The sequence below is a fragment of the Gadus chalcogrammus genome, chromosome 2 (assembly GCF_026213295.1).
Source record: "Gadus chalcogrammus isolate NIFS_2021 chromosome 2, NIFS_Gcha_1.0, whole genome shotgun sequence".
NCBI lineage: Eukaryota > Metazoa > Chordata > Actinopteri > Gadiformes > Gadidae > Gadus > Gadus chalcogrammus.
In genome coordinates this window covers 23,924,412-23,943,285 of record NC_079413.1, presented here as the reverse complement: position 1 = coordinate 23,943,285, position 18,874 = coordinate 23,924,412, and the positions used below count along the sequence as shown (strand labels likewise).

General features: G+C 44.6%; 1 protein-coding gene across 10 annotated transcripts in view; it reads right to left on the bottom strand.

The window, feature by feature from the left end:
• Window positions 1-467: 467 nt before the first annotated feature.
• The window catches only part of abat (4-aminobutyrate aminotransferase), a 28,860-nt gene continuing 10,453 nt past the window's right edge, over window positions 468-18,874 (bottom strand). For 9 of the 10 annotated variants that reach the window (XR_008903621.1, XR_008903639.1, XR_008903663.1 and 6 more), the window contains one exon: window positions 12,890-12,983. Coding sequence is in view for 1 of the 10 variants with exons in the window: in XM_056605105.1 (XP_056461080.1) it covers window positions 547-668; window positions 990-1,101; window positions 1,435-1,581; window positions 2,324-2,491; window positions 3,544-3,681; window positions 4,479-4,627; window positions 4,945-5,008; window positions 5,296-5,358; window positions 5,692-5,784; window positions 6,761-6,841; window positions 7,028-7,077; window positions 9,528-9,645; window positions 11,135-11,164; window positions 11,269-11,366; window positions 12,824-12,893 (1,503 nt within the window). In the remaining 9 variants the exon portion in view is untranslated. Of the gene's footprint in view, window positions 669-989; window positions 1,102-1,434; window positions 1,582-2,323; window positions 2,492-3,543; window positions 3,682-4,478; window positions 4,628-4,944; window positions 5,009-5,295; window positions 5,359-5,691; window positions 5,785-6,760; window positions 6,842-7,027; window positions 7,078-9,527; window positions 9,646-11,134; window positions 11,165-11,268; window positions 11,367-12,823; window positions 12,984-18,874 lie in introns of those variants that run through there. The other variant, XM_056605105.1, reaches the window with a different exon arrangement.

Below are 18,874 nucleotides of genomic sequence, written 5' to 3'. Positions count from 1 at the left end.
CACATTGCCACCAAACGGTCTGATCTTCTACCCACTGAGAGGTTGTGGCTTTGTCTTCAGTCTGTCCATGAACCCTGGCGGTGATCTTAGTAGGTCTGTAGTGGTTGAATAGTGTACCGGGTACAGGGGACTGACCGCGATGGCGATGAGGATGTACATTTGAGTCAATTCATCACGATGGACACAATGTTCCAAAAAACAAAACCAAGAAAACAAACCATTTTGTGACGAGGTACACCAGTCTGCAGTGACAACATGGTTGGTTTTTGTTCGACTGTTGATGTTCCACTTCACACTTTAATGGGAAGTTTGACAGCTTGTGTGACAGCACTTTGTGTACTTGTAGATTCTAATTAAGACGTGTGTGTGTGCGTGTGCGTGTATGCGTGTGTTTGTGTACATGTGAGCGCGTGAGTGAAAACACTTGTATGGATTTGCTCTTTGGGACAATGGGTGTCTTTGTGCTTTCCCTCCCTCCCTCCCTCCCTCCCTCCACCTTGGTCCTGCAGGCTGGTCAATACTACACTATGACACGTCGTTGCTCGCCTACTTGTGTGCGGCCAGCAAGTCACTGAAGACGTTGAGGAACATGTGCACGTGGTGCTCCTTGAAGATCAGTGCCGGTCGGAAGCGGATGGAAAGGTCCCCACAGCCGCCCAGGATCACGCCTGCGGGTTTTGGGATTAGAACAGGAAAACATTCGTCGATTTTAACCTATTCAATAACTTTTGCAACTTCAGGAGTTTTCTTGGCATGGAAATCTTAATGCAATTATGAAAACAAAAACGATATTTATTTTCATGGGATTATGCACTAATTTAAACCTATGTCCAAATGTCCAAATTCGTCTCGCTAGACACCACTCAATTCTACACACTGCACCTTAAAAATCAGTTAAAGAATAATGGGTCTGAATGTGTTAAAAACATTTTCAAAATCTATTGACGTAAAAACAAGAGCAAAAATAATAATACTATAAAATGGAATACCGTTATCTCTGGCCTGGAGGATGAGTTTGTCTCTCACGGAGGCCTTGCAGATATCGATGGCGCAGAAGGTGCCTTGTCCGCGAGCCCTGCTGAGCAGGTTGGGGTACTTGGCCTGGGGAGACCCCACAGAGAGAGCTGGATCAACTAGGTACCTCCCTACTGGGACAACCTTACTGCTATCACAAGCGTCTGCCACAGAGGCCAATCTTCAAGTTATTACAGAGATCCACAGAATGACAGTGGTCACCAAACGAGAGGATACAGAACGCAGAAGGCATGGTGTAGACGCTGGTTATCGAGTCGCAATACAGCCTCAGCATGCACGATTAAAAAGTTATGAATTATCAAATGGCTTTGGAAATGAATCCAGGTTCTGAAGTTCCCTTTAAGTATCCCATTGTAAAGGAGGAGCGTGAAGCTGGAGGGGTGTGTCTGGACCGCCCACCTGCAGCTCGTACAGCCCCCCCAGGAGGGCCTTCCCTGTCCGGGTCACCTCCGCCAGAAGGTTCTCCTGACGGATGACATTGAGGACCTCGGCCAGCAGCAGGTTCTTGGAGGGGTCGCCCATCCAGGTGTTGAAGATACGGTACGGCTGGAGGAGAAGAACACACAACCCATAACATGAGGCCAACAACGCTGAATGATGATGATAACAAGGGTTGGAATTCCATATTACTTCTAGGATGTGTATATTTGTAAATAATTACAGAAAGAGAGCTGGAGAGACAGAGAGACACAGAGAGAGAGAGAGAGAGAGAGAGAGAGAGAGAGAGAGAGAGAGAGAGAGACAGACAGACAGACAGACAGACAGACAGACAGACAGACAGACAGACAGAGAGAGAGAGAGAGAGAGAGAGAGAGAGAGAGAGAGAGTGACAGAGAGAGAGAGAGAGAGAGAAGGAGAGAGAGAGAGAGAGAGAGAGAGAGAGAGAGAGAGAGAGAGAGAGAGAGAGAGAGAGAGAGAGAGACAGAGAGAGAGTGAGAGAGAGAGGTAGAGAGTGAGAGAGAGAGAGTGAGAGAGACAGAGACAGAGACAGAGACAGAGACAGAGAGAGAGAGAGAGAGAGAGAGAGAGAGAGAGAGACAGAGAGAGAGTGAGACAGAGAGAGAGAGAGAGAGAGAGAGAGAGAGAGAGAGAGAGAGACAGAGAGAGAGTGAGAGAGAGAGAGAGAGAGAGAGAGAGAGAGAGAGAGAGAGAGAGAGAGAGAGACAGAGAGAGAGTGAGAGAGAGAGGTAGAGAGAGAGAGAGAGAGAGTGAGAGAGAGACATAGAGAGAGACTACGGTGGTCAGGGGGCTCAGCCCCTCCAGCCCACAGCGCAGCAGGGGGACAGACCTTGTCCGTCTCCATCTCGTCCCGGTAGAAGAAGCCCCCCGTCAGCAGCTTCTTGCTGAAGGAGACGATGTCGGCGGGGTCCTCGGCGCCCCAGTGCTCGTGGGCCCAGAACCTCCCGGTGGCCCCGCCCCCCGTCTGGACCTCGTCCACGTGGAAGGCACAGCCATGCTGCGGACACAGCCGGTGACCCCGGGTAAGAACCCCCGAGTTGCACCGAATGAGAACCCCAAGGTGCCCCGGTTGTGGACGGTGGGGCGTCAGTCCTCCCGCCGGGGGGTACGGAGTAGGGGCGCGGGGAGGGGGGTTATAACTGTCGCCCCGATCAATGTGAGGGTAGAATGAGTAACCCCCAAACAGAAGCTAAACTCAGGGTTCTCATTGGACAGCCATGTCCTGTTAGATTCAGATTCAGATGACTTCATTAGCCCCGAGGGGCCATTCGGTTTACAGCCGACCCATCCATTAAGGATACAATTAGTTAAATTAGTTTACAATTTAAGTCCTATTCGCCCTGAAGGGGCTTATTTTCGATAATGACCGGCGACGTTCTCTACATTATCCTGCTTATTACGCGGCTACTTGCCAAAACGAACGCTGGGGTTGACGAGTTACCGGACTACCTCTGGAGCGATCCCAAAGACGTCATTATAGGCAAAAATAAAAGTTTTTTCCTTGACAGCGGCCAATTATACTTAGCAACGGTGAATTATCAAATATAATTCACCGCCCTGCAAGTGAACAGCGACACTGAGAAGACCCGTGTAATAAATATCGATATTGTGCAACGGTGCTCGGAACCTAGATTGCATCAAAGGGCAGAACTCAGCCTGTCTCAGCGCTCATAACCGTCTCAGCCTGGTAACAGGGAGGGGCTGGTTACCACAGATCAACACGCAAAGGTTCAGGTCCGTCTGCATAGCTCGGCCATCTCAGAGAATAAGCAGCGACGTAGAGACCATGATGCTCCAGTTTCATTCTTAAAAGTGTCATATTATACCACCAGGTGTGAGTGTGATTGGCCGTTACAATCTGTCTCTGACATCCCAGGTGGGCGTGTCCACCTAGATCTGTGCTGGATAGATCAGTCTACAGCCTACCCAGTGGACTGAAGCAAACGTTGCTCATCTATCCGTCACACATCTAGGTGGACACGCCCACTTGTGATGTCAGAAGAGGCAGATGTTCAATGGGTTGGGGGTTGCCGTGGCGACGTCGCCCACCTTGCTGGCGATCTTGCGGAGGCTGATGAAGAAGGCGGCGGAGGCGTGGTTGTCTCCCCCCTCAGCCTGGATGGGCTCGATCACGACGCCGGCCACGGGCATGCCCTTGTGTCTCCACTTGACGATCAGGTCCTCTGTCTGGAGGTCACACACACGCAGATACACACAAACACACACACACACATAGACACACACACAGACACACACACACACACACACACACACGCAGATACAAACACAGATACACACACACACACATACACAGATAGACACAGACACACCCACGCATAAACACACACACACACAAACACAGATACACACAAACACACAAACAGATAGACACACAGATAGACAGACACACCCACGCATAAACACACACACACACACACACACACACACACACACACACACACACACACACGCGCAGATACACACGCAGATACACACACACAGATAGACACAGACACAGACACACCCATGCATAAACACACACACACACACACACACACACACAGATACACACAAACACACAAACAGATAGACACACAGATAGACACAGACACACCCACGCATAAACACACACACACACACACACACACACACACACACACACACACACACACACACACACACACACACACACACACACACACAAACACAAACAGACACACAAACATGTGCAGAGACACAATCTTAAGACATGTTTCGGAGAAAACACCTGGGTCGCTCATGTGAGAATTCGTTTTTTTCAGTACACATTTTATACATTTTAGAACACATGAATATTAGATTTTCACACACACACACACACACACACACACACACACACACACACACACACACACACACACACACACACACACACACACACACACACACACACACACACACACACACACACACACACACACACACACACACACACACACACACACCTCCTCCAGGCAGCGCGCCTCCTCCTGGGCGTTCTCCCTGACGTGCTCGTCCAGGGGATACTGGAGCCTCGGGAAGGGGGCGATGGGCCAATCAAACGAGGGCACATCCAGCTTGTGGATGGGCTTGGAGTGAGTTGTTGCTAGGCAACCTGGAAGACGTGAAGCATGACAATAATCAGGAATTAATTTTGCTCACTTTACTTCACTGTGTGTGCGCATCCGTGTGTGTGTGTGTGTGTGTGTGTGTGTGTGTGTGTGTGTGTGTGTGTGTGTGTGTGTGTGTGTGTGTGTGTGTGTGTGTGTGTGTGTGTGTGTGTGCATCCCAGGGTTTAAGCCTTGGAATAACATGTTAGCACTAGGATTTAGGATGTGTAAAGAAACACAGAGAGAGAGCGGGAGAGAAAGGCAGAAAGGCAGGGAGCGAGGGACAGGGTGGTCCCGGGGGTCCGGGGGTCCTGTGACCTACCCATGGTCCGTCCATGGAAGGCCCCGGAGAAGGACAGAATGCTGAGCTCTGGGCAGCCGGGGGTCTGGCGGTAAGAGGGATCATGGGTCATTAGTCAACACCTACAATTAAAGTGGTGACAATACCTTTGCTTCAAATCGTACGAAGTCATACGTCACTTCACATGCTTATTTTCACTTTGCATACTTTGGGGTTTCATATTTTCTATTTCAATTATACTCCTGTATCTTGCGCTGGGTGATTGTCACGGCAGCAGTCCTCTACGCGGTATCCTTAAATGAATGTGACTCTGGTCCCATGAAGCTGTGAAGCAGTGAGCTTGATGCCCCCCCCCCCCCCCACCCCCCCTACCTGGTTGATCATGCAGGAGCTCAGGTCTGCGTCGGAGGGGATGCTGGTTCCACGCTCCTTGTTCTGCACACACACACACACACACACACACACACACACACACACACACACACACACACACACACACACACACACACACACACACACACACACACACACACACACACACAACCTTTAACACGACAGAACACCAGGAGAGCTAGAAAGCTACGATTTGTTGTGAAAATGTGCAGTTTTGTTGAACACAAGGACTGTTGGCGGAAAATAATACAAAAACACGGAAGGTCAATGTTGTCTGTTTGTGTTGAAAAGGTAAAAGTTATCGACCCACGGAACGTTCCAGTGTCCTTATGAAGGAGAGGACACAGCAGAGCGAGGCAGCCTTGCCGTACTCACCCGGTACCAGATGAACATGGCTTTATAGGCGTTCTCGTTGGAGCAGGAGCCACAGGCCATGTTCTGAACCCGATTCAGGCCCTTGGGAGCCACCTTATAGCGGAGGGAACATGAGGAAGTTTGAAACTGAAAAAAGGCTCAGGAAGGATGACTAAATGATTGTGAGAGTTACATTTGATTTGTGATACAAAGTTATGCATACAGAGTATAGCCCGACCAGTTCGTTCCCTGATTTTACCTGCCCTAACCTGTATTCATTTTACCGGTCCTCCTAACCGGTACTGATTTCACCTGTATTACCTTTTCCTTTTGTCGTTGGATAATGATATGTTCCCATTCTGTTTCTGTAGCTGCTCTCTGTCGCTATGTGCCGGTTGTCCTGACTCCCTTGGGAGGGTCGGAGGCCAGGGCTCCAGCTGATAAGGCACGGCTACGTCCCCCTTTATGACATCCTCAGGGGGTCCATCGGGAGTTGACTACCATCCGGTTAACCAATACTATGGTTTGATTGTTTATACTCTCAGCATCCTGACACCTGCCTGCTACTGTATCAGAAGTCCTTGCTTTGGCCGATGCATTGGACTTCTCCTTGTGGAGCTCTTGGACAGACGCAGGGCAAGCTCCCATCTGAGGGCTCTGATTATTGGATGGATGCCTTGGATTATTGTGTGTTTGTTACTTAAATCAATTAGCCTCATTGTTATAAATTCAGATGACTCTTTATTCTTAAACAGATTACACAGAAACTCTGCAATATGTGAAATTCCCACCACACTGTTATAAACTGTATTAATTTGACCTGAAATTGTACCTTTCATAACCTGCATTCATTTCAGTAAACAGTTTGAACTGTGCTCCACCAGAGTTGGGGAAGTCTAGATTAGGATGTGTCCTGATTAAATAGGCGTGTGTGTGTGTGTGTGTGTGTGTGTGTGTGTGTGTGTGTGTGTGTGTGTGTGTGTGTGTGTGTGTGTGTGTGTGTGTGTGTGTGTGTGTGTGTGTGTGTGTGTGTGTGTGTGTGTGTGTGTGTGTGTGTGTGTGTGTGTGTGTGTGTGTGTGTTTTACTAACCGTAAGAAGACCTTCAGTGAGTTTGTCCACAAAGCTTTCAGGTGGAAGGATTCCAAGTGCCGGTCTGTTCACAAATGCACTCTACCGAGAGAGAAGGGAGAGAGGGAGTGAGACAGAGGGAGAGATACTCACCAACAGATCACCGGGGAGTTACACTAACATATGTACTTCATCCCTCAATCAAAGTCATTTCCACTGGACTCTATTGAGTAGAGAACAGACCACATTGTGTATGTGTTAGTGCGCTCGTGGGGTCTGCAGACTCACGGCGTTGCTGGGATCAGACACCACTTTCAGCAGGGCTGGATGGTTGTAGCCTTGGAGGATGAAAAGAAAGAGTCATGATGTTAAATATTTATAAGATCATATTACACTGTACTTAAGAATTAGATGAATACATCAACTACTAGAGGTTAGTGACAGCAAGAGTAAAATGACCCTAAATATTTTTTTCATTTCTGGCTCCTCTTTATAAGCCCTGGGCTAAACGAAAAATGAAGGAACTCATTTTTCATTCGTGCTGCCATTCTGCGTACCTGAACCCCACACTGATGGATACTGACAACGAAGAGCTGCTAGTTTATCTCACATTGTATTCTGAATGACGATGACTTGTTCTGGATATAGGCAAGGCAACTTTATTTACATAACACTTCTTATCTTTACATTTACATTTACATTTAAATTTAGGGTATTTAGCAGACGCTTTTATCCAAAGCGACTTACAATAAGTACATTTGTCATAAGAAGTGCATCAATATATCGCTGTCGGTACAGAAAGGATGTTCATAGAACCAAGTGCAAGTACCACAATCGCTAGGCTAACCAATTCCCTGTGTTACAGCCATGAAGCAGCTACTGCAGTTGCTACACAGTTGAGTACTATAATACAATACAATACAATACAATACAATACAATACAATACAATACAATACAATACAATACAATACAGTGTACAATGGTGGCCAGAAATCTCTTATCTCTTATTTATATTCCTGGTTTGACTACTTGAAGGCTCTACTTGCTGAAAGCAAGAGTTGGAGACATCAGCCTATTTTATAAAGCCTTATAGCCTAATAAGGCCTTTGAAGTACTCCCATTTTATGCCACATCATTGGAGGGAGCAGGCCACAAATGTGTCCAAATTATAAACCACTCTTTATTGTATTGGATTTTACCATGTAAAGTATCGACTGCATCATAATCATCGTCATCCTGCCCATTTATTATAAGGCATGCCAGACATTAAATATTATATATCATTATAGTGTAGGGTTGGAAAGATTCATAAAAAAATATTTAATCATAACAGCATGTATTTTGTATTTGTTTTATTTTTTGCACTACCACACAATTTCTCGTTACAATATTAAAGCCAAAAAAAGATTAGGTTGCAGTTTTTTTGTCCAACGCCCTTTATCAAAAACACACCATAGCACCACGACGCAAAGTTCAATGCTTTATTCAAACCCCGTCCTGCCAAAAGGTAGACCCTTGACTTGTCACTCTCTTTGCTACTCTCTCTCCCATCATGTGGTTTTAATTCATCACAAATATCCCAAAACATGACCGGCATGGCTATTGGATACCTTCCAATCATGACCCGTGCTAGTAAACATACAAAAAGGTATGTTTACTAGAACATACCTTTTTCCGAGATTGTTGAGGACAAAGAAAAACTGCCCTCGCCATCGCTAGGTTGGTAGTGGCGCGGGGATATACCTCTTACCTGGGGGATATGGACACTCAGGCCAGGTGGTCTGTGGGGATCTGTATGCTATAATGATACATCAAAGAAGGCCACCGAGAAAGGAGTCTTCATATTAAGAGTTTGGTCCACTACCTACTAGTGGGGGGTCAGAGACTGGCTGTTTGGGAATTAATAAATTCTTCCTAACTACAATGACTAACCGCTTGGACTTTGGCTCACATGCACACCTCTGGATGAATGGTTATGATAAAATGATACCAGCACTTCATTATATGACCTTCTCAGCTCGTAAAAACGATTCGAGGCTACTGTAATGAGAGCATGAGAAGAAGACCCGAAACAACAATGACCCACTTAGTGAAAATCATTTCAGACTTAATGAGGATCAACCTCGTCAGCCAATTGAACAATTCCATCTCATTTGTGTGTTCCTCTGACCAACAGCTGTTGGCCTCAGGCAGGATTCATATCAATGTTCTGGGATAATAAAAAGAATCCCCGTTCATCTGCTCGCTCTGCACCCCCCTCACTCAGGTTAATGGGTCTCCACCTTCTGGCTGTCGACTGCTCTGATGCTCTTACTCGCATTCCGTTCCGTCCGTTAATTCCCCACTATTCACGGAGCCTGAGTTGAATAATTATATATACTACCCGTGAACACTCCAAAAATAAACAAGATAACACCTTTTGCCGGGATATTTTTTTTCCATTAGTAAACAAAGCGCAACATTTTGGCATGAAAACAATATCCCCGAGTTTGAGATCTCGATCATGGGATATTGCCCAATATCCAAAGAAAGCGAACCGATCAAATTGTGCCATCTTGGGAGGTTCACGTGTAGCACATACTAATGAAGAGTGTCCCGATGCACTTCTCAGAGCGAGACGCTGTTTGAGCTTGCATCACCATGTTTCATAAACCACTGGTTACATAAAGGAAAGAACCTTGACACTGAGGTTCGAGTCAGGTAAGGTAACACTCGGGGTTACGGTATCACTAAGCCTCCAGCAGGCCTGTCCTGCAGGCTGGAAGGCTCAATGCTCTTGGGACTCACCGATCGGGATGGAGGCGATCTGGGTGTAGACGTCAAGCATGCGGTTGCCGTCGACGTCCACCAGGAAGTTGCCTCGGCTCTCCTCGTAGTTGCAGAAGAAGTTGATGGCGGTGTTATTCTGAGGAGGACATTTAGCATCAGCCCCAGATTCACCATGCATACCTACGCACAGTAGAGTGGCATCTTTTGGCTTTTGGTGTAATACACTGAAACGTTTATATATATTTCTAGAGATAACGTTTCCCTACGTGTTAGTAAACCGTCATTTTTTCAGCACCTCTTCAGATCTTGAAATTAAGATGCTCATTTCTACATTTCTTTTATTGCTTCAAGACAATCATTGGTTGGGCGTAATAAAAGGTCCAAGCTGTCTCCAAACCTCAGAGAAGCTGTTATCCTTTTGGTACAGTACCACATTGTCCATATGCATTGAACAAGCATGGCAGGCATCGATGTGCATCGAAGCTGAACTGTTACATAACGGCTGAACGCATTCTTTGTTTCCATGACTAGAAATGAAATATATTGAGCCGGGCAAAAGGAAAACATTGAAAGAAAAAACGCCATAAACGAAAAGTTCCAAGCAGAGGGAGGAATTCTTTAAATGAACCGTGGCGTCTAGATTTAAAAAGTATCTATACTGAAGCGCATGCTTTCAGACAATTTGGGAAGGAAAGGACTTTATCAAAACATAGAATACGAGTAGTAGAGTTGAGCTGATTTCAACTAAAATAACATTTGAATGAGGATTTATATTATCACTATAATGCTCGTCTGCCCCCCCCCCTCCAAGCCCCCGGCCACTGACACACACACACTCCAAAAGAAAATCCAGATTCACGGAGATATCAAAAGGAATTACGCGCACAGATGCACAGAGTATTGGCTTGGTCGGGGGCTGTCTTCAGCTATCAGTGACCTCCTGGAGACACAAAGGCGCTGGCTCTCAACACTCTCTCTCCCTCTTTGGGAACTTTGCTGTACTTTCATGTAGTGCCAAAGGGAAGATATCCAATGTCGCAATGTTCAATATTTAATAGCATTCATTTAGTATTTTATCCAGATAACAGAAATAAACATTGTAAATTTGACCTTTGTTTCATCGTAGAATAGATAGCGTTCCATTGTGTTTCAGTTATCATGATAATGTGAGAGCCGTGCAAGAGAGATAAAACAGAGGGACAAGTTACGCACACAAACCCAATCCCCTCATGTGAACTTGATGTCATGTGTCACGTCCTCTCTTGAAAAATCCCAAGATGCAGGACAGTTAATTAAATACCAGATATATACATTTGGAAGAAGCTGTTACGATACAGGGTTTGACATTCTCAACATCCAGACATTTTAGACCCTGTCTGACCCCAGATTTGAAAGATCTTCATAGTGAATGCATGGCCATCTGCTGAACACACACTGAACCAACTAATAGGGCTGTTTGGTTCAGTTATAGTACATACACGCTCCCATAGTCACCCATGCCACTAGATCTTGCGACGTGGAAATAAAAGCCGTCCGTAAGACATCCATTCATCATTCCTCATGTACATTAAAAAATATCGTACTCACTGAAATGTTGCATTATTCAGTGGCCGTTTAACACTTACCTGAATCTGTCCCATTTGTTTGGTCAGCTCCTAAAACATGGAAGGAAACAGGGTTGGTACAGTCGGTGAAGTGGGCTCAAAGTGTGTTTATGTATGTCAGGGTGCAAAATGTGTCTTTGGTACGTGTGTGTTACCTTCGACCGGGGGCCAGGAACCTGTGTCTTCATGAGGGGCCGGTCATAATCATAGTCTGCCTGGGTGTTGACGGCTGCCTTGCTGACATACCTGCAGCCTGCAGAGGGGAACAGCACTGGTCAGCGCTAACACACATCAACCGGTTAACCATCAACCCAACCGTATTTCGGCCCTCATATTAAATGTTTTTAAACTCTTACATCGGTGTGCATGTGCTTCCCCACACATTGCTTTGCGCCCTATCCAAACATGACGTGATGGCATGATTTATAATATCCGAGTGAGTGGGTCAGTTTGTAAAGAGGTTGACCTTGACCCTTCCAAGGTTTCAATAAAGAAAATCTTGCAAAGTATTCACACCATGCACAACAGGCAACAGGCCGACACACAAAACGTGAAAGGCTGAAAGTGGACTACTATGCCCACATGAGATGTTCCTTAGGGCCAGAAAGGTCTCCGATGCAATCACAGACTATACAATTAACAGTGAGGCCTGGCGGCTATTTGAGACCGGGGTAACTGGCGGGAGAAATGAAACGAGCCTAGAGAGACAGGTCACGTTAATGTAGAGCTTCTTCCCAAACCCTGTCATTTCCCAGTAAGGCCTCACATTCTCCAACGAATGCACACACTCACACTGATGACAGAGTTAGCTATGCTGACAAGATATTGAACATCTCGTCTGGTAAGGGGTCGTTGCAAACAAATGTTTACACTTTCAGCAGAAGTTGAGTATTAAAATCAAAATCGGCATGCTGTGACGGCCTGCAACACCAAGACATTTCATTGAACACCTATATTGCAAATACGGGCACAATTTGGTTATGTTTGTTACTTTGATCAACATATAATCTGGCTGCTTTAGATACTGACAATGGGAGAACAAAGGTTCTTCTCTTCACCGCTGATAAGATCATTGACCAATCGGTTGGCCTGGTGTTTATCCTTGATACCCTGCCAGTGAAACTCTGACACCCCTCTGTCTATAATTGACAGTAGAGGAATATTTTACTAATCATGGAGCCGCAGTTGCATGAACTTTGACTCGTTGTCTTCCATTGACACTGGACAGTACTGCTTTCAAACCATTTTTGTATTCAGGCTTTCGTTTGGTGTCAGAACAACCTTGGTTCATATAAGGCAAGGAAAGGTCATTCATAGTGCTAAGAAAGAAGATCAAATGTAAAAACCGTAAAGACTTTTGAGAGACCATTAAGATAAAATAAAAAGGGAGAAAAGACGAATGCCATAGCACATGTTTGATTCATATGCATATATATATGATTTACATATTCTTTGATCAACAACAACAAATTAGACCGATATAAGTACCATAATATTTCATTATGACGTGCTAATTCTAGTGTGAACTCTCACAGGCGGGGTGCAAATTAAGGTTTACCAGCCTCGGCTTTATGAACTCAACAGTTTTATTATCCGCAACAACGCGGAGACTCAAAACAAAACCTTCGTTAAATGAGCAGATTCCATCCGATGTGTGCGTGAGCTTGCGCTGCTGTCTGGGTCGTGAGGAGCCGCGTGTGCGATCGTTACCTGAGGCGGGAAAGCGCAGGCTGTTGTGCACGGAGGCGACCAGCTGCGGTCGGAGGAGGGCAGACGCCATAGCTGCAGCGAGCGGCAGGCAACTGACTGCCCCGGACGTCGGGAGACGAGAGTGTAGGCGGGTTGTCCTCGACGTTCACCAGCACAGCACCTGCACAGAGTGGGAGGGTTAGAATCCACCCACTGCGACCTTTGGGTTGAACGCTTCACTCCCCCGGAGGTCAAAATGACACACGGCGAATGCAGATTGGAAAAAGAAAACTACTTGCATAAAATATAAGTCCCTGGAGGGATGGGATGCAACCATGACATATTGTTGGTGACCTAGTTAATGCTGAATGAGGTGCTGAATGACATGCACGAAACGAGTGCAGGGATCTAGACATAACGTAGTAAGACATGAACATTATTCATTCAGCAAATTCATGTATAAATATTCATATTATTATTATTGGGGTTTTTTAACAGAAAAGAAGCCACAAGTATACTCAACCCTATGGAAACACAGGAAGGACAATATTCAAGCTTTATTATAGTATTACAATCACCAGAATCCTGGATGCTTTCAAGTCTCCTATCATGAACACCGTGCTCCGGTCTCCACCGTTTGAAAGGACTGCAATGTTGTTCCGATGGAAATTATGCAACACAGAGACTGGCTAGAACTGGTTCTGGGGGGCCAGATAGTTACACAAGGCTCTTATAGAGAGAGGGGAAGAAAGAGCGAGCAGCAGAGAAAGTAGCACAGTAGAGATTAAGGATACTCTTACATTTATTCATGTCTTTGGATATTTGGTAATTTTATATTGCTATTTTATACAAGTTGATTAAATAAAGTATTAAATGAACAGAATAAGCTGCCCCCCATTTAAAGTGGATCCTGTGGATTAAACCCCGTGCCCCGAGAGAGGGAGATCGTTTGATTTAAACATGCGTACATATATCTGGCAAGATGGGATATCACATTCCAAACAGACCTTCCTTCTTCATTACTTGACACTCAGGGCATCCAAAGTGTTCTTTAAAGTGATGCAACCGTCAAGACAAAAGCTGGCACCCAACAAGTCAGCAGCTAATGGTTTCAGGCGTTGGAGAAGAGGTCTAACCAACGACGTCATTCAAAAGACTTGAACTCTGAAACAGACGCGCTCTCTAAAGGCAGGTGCGTTCTGCTGCCTAATGAGTGGATTTGGAAACACTGACACAGTAGCATTGCAGCTTTTAAATGAAAAGAGCTCTGCTCCACACATCTACCGGACTAATGGCTCATGAATGCAAGTCTAATTTTATTTAGATATCTTTTGTGAGGCATTCTGAAAGGGTTACAAAGCAAGGAATGTTTTTGAATTTCCAAATTCTAGTGCTGATAATCCTATATCTTCTTCATACATGTAGGTTAGAATCGAGCCCAAACTTGGTTTAACACTCAGGATTGACTCCAAAAGCTGGAACTGGGTTTTTTTTCTGTCTAGGTTTACCTAAGTAGACTCATCATTATTCATCTCACGTGTACTATTCACTCGAGTTTCTTGACTATAGAATCGACACACAAATGCTCACACACTTGGTATGCAGATCTCCCTAGCTCCCTTGCTTGCTTTTGACCTCTGATTGAATCTGCCACACAAACACAGATACCACAGAAAATGCCTCATATTGCAGATCAGTTTATTTCCTACTAGCGCATTGGCTGACCTGACATCACCTGATTGTGTTTTTTATAGTTCTAGCTTAGTGTCCTAATGGCTCCATCACAGGAAACGTGGAGATTGGTTAAGTATGCACTGCCCCGGGCGGCCATTACACTATTTTAGACTAGTCTGAGTTTGCTAGCTGTAAGAGGTTTTTAAATTAGTTCCATTATTAGCTAATTATTATAAGTCACTGACAGTGCCAGACAACTAAATACATACATATCGTTTGCTTATAACTCACAAAGTTCATGTCAACAAATTTCTCCCACGGGGGATTGAAACAGTTTTTATCTTGATATAATCCATGGGTAGGTAACCCTGTATATAGAACAGATAGTTGTGTGTTTTAAGCAAAAACAACTAAAAATATTAATAAAAAAATACGGTATAATGTTTTTTTATAATTGTATCCAAGTGTAAGAAGATTAAGTAAGTCAGTCACATGTCCTTCAACCCCATATAACAAAGATTAGTTATGAAAGGTACGCACCGCCGACCTAAACAACCCTGTTCAAGCGGTTCAGGGCCCACGTCATTCCTCCTAGACGCAACAATGCCTCCGAGAGAGGAAGCACTCACTACTGGCTCTTCTTTTACTCCCGAAGACCCACAAGCACACAGACACAAAAGCACACAGACACCCACAGATTCTGGGCAACCTGCAGGCGAAATGGTGCATCACGCTAAGAGTAATTACTGTAATAGACACTGTGACTCATGGAATGAGATATCAACACTAAACGTTATACACATGTTAAGGAAAGGCTCCTCTATGTGTCCTCCTCAATATATTCTGCAGTTCATTTCTGATGCTATGCCAGATAAAACGAATGAAGCTTGCTATAAGAGGCAGAGATAATAGGATCATCCTGGTAATAGTTGTAATTGTTAGCATAAATTGAGTAAGCATTACAGTCAACAAATAAACTTTAAAGCTAAATGAAAATTCTGACAAATTACATTACTAAAATGGCCATTTCAAAGGAATGACCATTGGATGAGAGGCATTGTTACAAAACTACAGTATGTAGACATTGATTTGGCATTCCAAAAATGTACATGAATAGCCAAAATAAGGTATGTGAATTAAGATGAGGTTATTCATTTCTATATTTATTTTCAGATTAATGTTCTTTGCCTGCAATGAGGTTGTACCTGTTGCATTACATCATCTGAGAGCCCAGTGACCCTTACCAACTTGACCCAACATAATGGTTAGTTGCTCGCCCTCTAGTTACAGGGACAGAATGAGAAGGTGAACTGGTTAGCCAAAAAACTGAGTGACACATTAGACCCTGGACTAAAATAGAGAGGCAAAATCAATTTTTGGACAAACTGCATTTGCTTTGGGAGAACCATGTGAGAAACAGCCCCTTTCACACCTCATAAAGACCTCACTAGCTGAACACTGGGGCGTACCTGAGCTTTGATCGCCATGTGTTATGGTACAGTCCGCGAGACTGGAGTACAGCAGTACAGACGGCACAACTGCTGTTCACTGACTTGGCCACATTAGAAAAAACGCAAGTCATTCAGAAAACAACAACTATGGGGTTATTTAAGGTTAAACCGATCTGAACTCTGGTCCTGCGTTTATATAGATAGCGTCACTTGCCTCACTTGCTAGATAATGACAGCACTCACTCGGACGTTGAGCCTAACCCTTTTTGGTCAGGGACAGCGATTCTGCCTTGCAAAACGGCAGGTTCAATAAGAAGAAACTGTAGGCGACTGCATTTCACCAATGCCCTTTGAAATGGAGAACATTTTATTGAGAGCCCTGGTGATTAAATAACTGAAACGTAACAAGGTCCATAGGATACCTTCAGGCTTTACAGACAACATGCAACTGGGATATACTTCCCCTACATACATCACTCGAGTTCCTGAAAGAAATGTGTTATTTTGGAAGGGGGCCAGAATCCTGTGTGCACGCCTACATTTCAATTATGAAGACACTGATACACAGTGCGGATCTGAGACTACAGGTGTGGTGGGATTAGGAGCAATGGTCCAAGACGTCCCGCAGCTTAATACACAACGCTGAAAGGAGTGTTGACAGACACACATCCTCAAACTGCCACTTCAACCAGTGCTGCAAGAGGACTGTATGCAGTCAACTGGGATCTGAAGACCAGTAATTGGTCTACACCAGAAAATCCTTTCAGAAACCTTCTTTCTTTCCTGTCATCGCTCCATTCCAGCCTATTATCAAACTGGTACAAGGCATTGTACCGTTCGGCCTTTAACCCCACTTTAGGACTACATGACATAATACACATGTCACGTATAAACAGGATTTACTGCAAGGTCTACATGACAGCACGAGCGAGCACAAAGGCAGCAATGGGGGACGCCAGGGTCCTTTGAAGCCATATGCTAGGATTTGACGGCAGTGTCCAGCTGTTGGTTTACTCTGATATGTATCGTCATAAGTCAATCTAATTGGCTAGATGATTGCATTAGCAGATTATAAAATAGGACAATTTATATTATATCATTAACATTTGCCAACTGAAGCAGCTAAAAAACACATAACAAATGGTAAAAAAAAACCTGCATGACACACATTTTTCAGCTTATATGTCTGTGTGCTAGAAAAGAAGGGCCTTTTTGTGAATGCAAAAGTGCCTCATTCCCTTCAAATGTGTTTTTTAAATGTGTTCAAAGTGGCAGCTGTGTCACAGGGTGAACGCGGTCGGTGTTCAGACAATGTGTCATGACCCGCTCGTTACAATAAGAGATTAATCCACAGGAGGGCTTGTGTGTCCTTCCCCACCCTATACATTGTCGTCATAACAAAGGGTCCCTTGCTGATATGTATGCTTTGGTTTGGGCTCCGGTTTATCTATATCCTGCCAAGGGGGGAGAAAGGGGCATTGATGGAGCCCTCACCTGGACACAGGGACATACCTAAATGCTCGAAATACAATAAACACCGAACTGTATAGCTATAAGCGTTATCTATCAATCTATTAACACCAACCTTTTAAATAAACATTTGGTCTCATTGTTTTGAATATGGAAGATGTTAAAATGCAGACTGGGATTCTTATTATTTTATTTTACATTTTCCCACTTTTTCTCGATGCAGGGGAGACGTTGTGCTTCCCATTGTTCATCTTTTTGTTTTGGTTTAAATTGCTGGGGAGAACTTGAGTTGTTTGGATGAATTCAAGAGCAAAATGATGTTAGTAGTTGACAGAGTCTCTTTTCCTCTTAAATTATGTGACATCAGCTAATTTTTGCTTTTGTCTGTTTCAAGCTTCAAATCATTCATGATTTTTGTTCGACTCAATCCCTCTCGCGTTGTAGGCGCGTTGCGGAATTTGGCAGTTGGTAAGCCATGGACATCCATTCTATTCCAGACAGGTTTTTAGCATCTCTCCCTAACCCTTTCCAACACAAGTTAGTGCATTTAAGCTGCCCTAACAAGGGAGTCCAATAGTGCCGTCAAACTAAGACATTCACATGTTATAACATGCCACTAGCTGCTAGATTCCTGAGAAAAGAGGCGGGAGGCGATGTGAAATCGGCTCCCAATTTCGTAATGTCCCATATTGATGTAGAAACTGTCAACAATAATCTTGTTCTTGGCAAACGGGCAAAATCCTTTTAGGGGCATTTGATTGATGCATTTAAAAAGGTAAAATGCACTCTCCCTGAACACCAGAGGGTTTTGGAATACCCCAAACATAGTTTCACAAATTAGGGCCCCCCAAAAAACCTTTTGCATAGAGACCCCAAAAAACTAGACACGGCCCTGGCAACAACCCTTTCGTGGTATTCAGACAGCTGGAGGCAGCCAGTTTCAGCAGCTTGCTGTCATTCTTGGAAGATTGTAATAGGAACTTTCAATCTGCATTCTTTTAGTCACGATATATTAATGAAGCATTACAATTCTCTATATCTTTATCGAGTATATAGAAGATTATTGGATAATGCGATTCTCTTTATCATGATACCGTTAACAACATTGACAACAAAGATCAATCCCTGACAGCTCGTATACTTCAACAGTCGACGATATGATCCACAGCCATGCAACCCCGTAACTCTGCTGTCAACCCAATTACATGTCGTTAATCGTTACTTTAATGCCAACACGATATTGTTAAATTTTTCTATTAGAAAATGCAATGAGCAACCAAGCCTGCCATACAAGTAGCATGGGCGTCATCGTCTACTCTTTAATTCCTGGACTGCTTGGACAAACAGCACAATGATCATAGGAAACATATCGATCAGACCCAATGCAGGGATATCCATGCCTGATGTACAGCGCTGATATGGTGCTGACGCCTACAGAGTGCAGTGCAGGTCACCGCGACCGATCGCTCGTTAAACG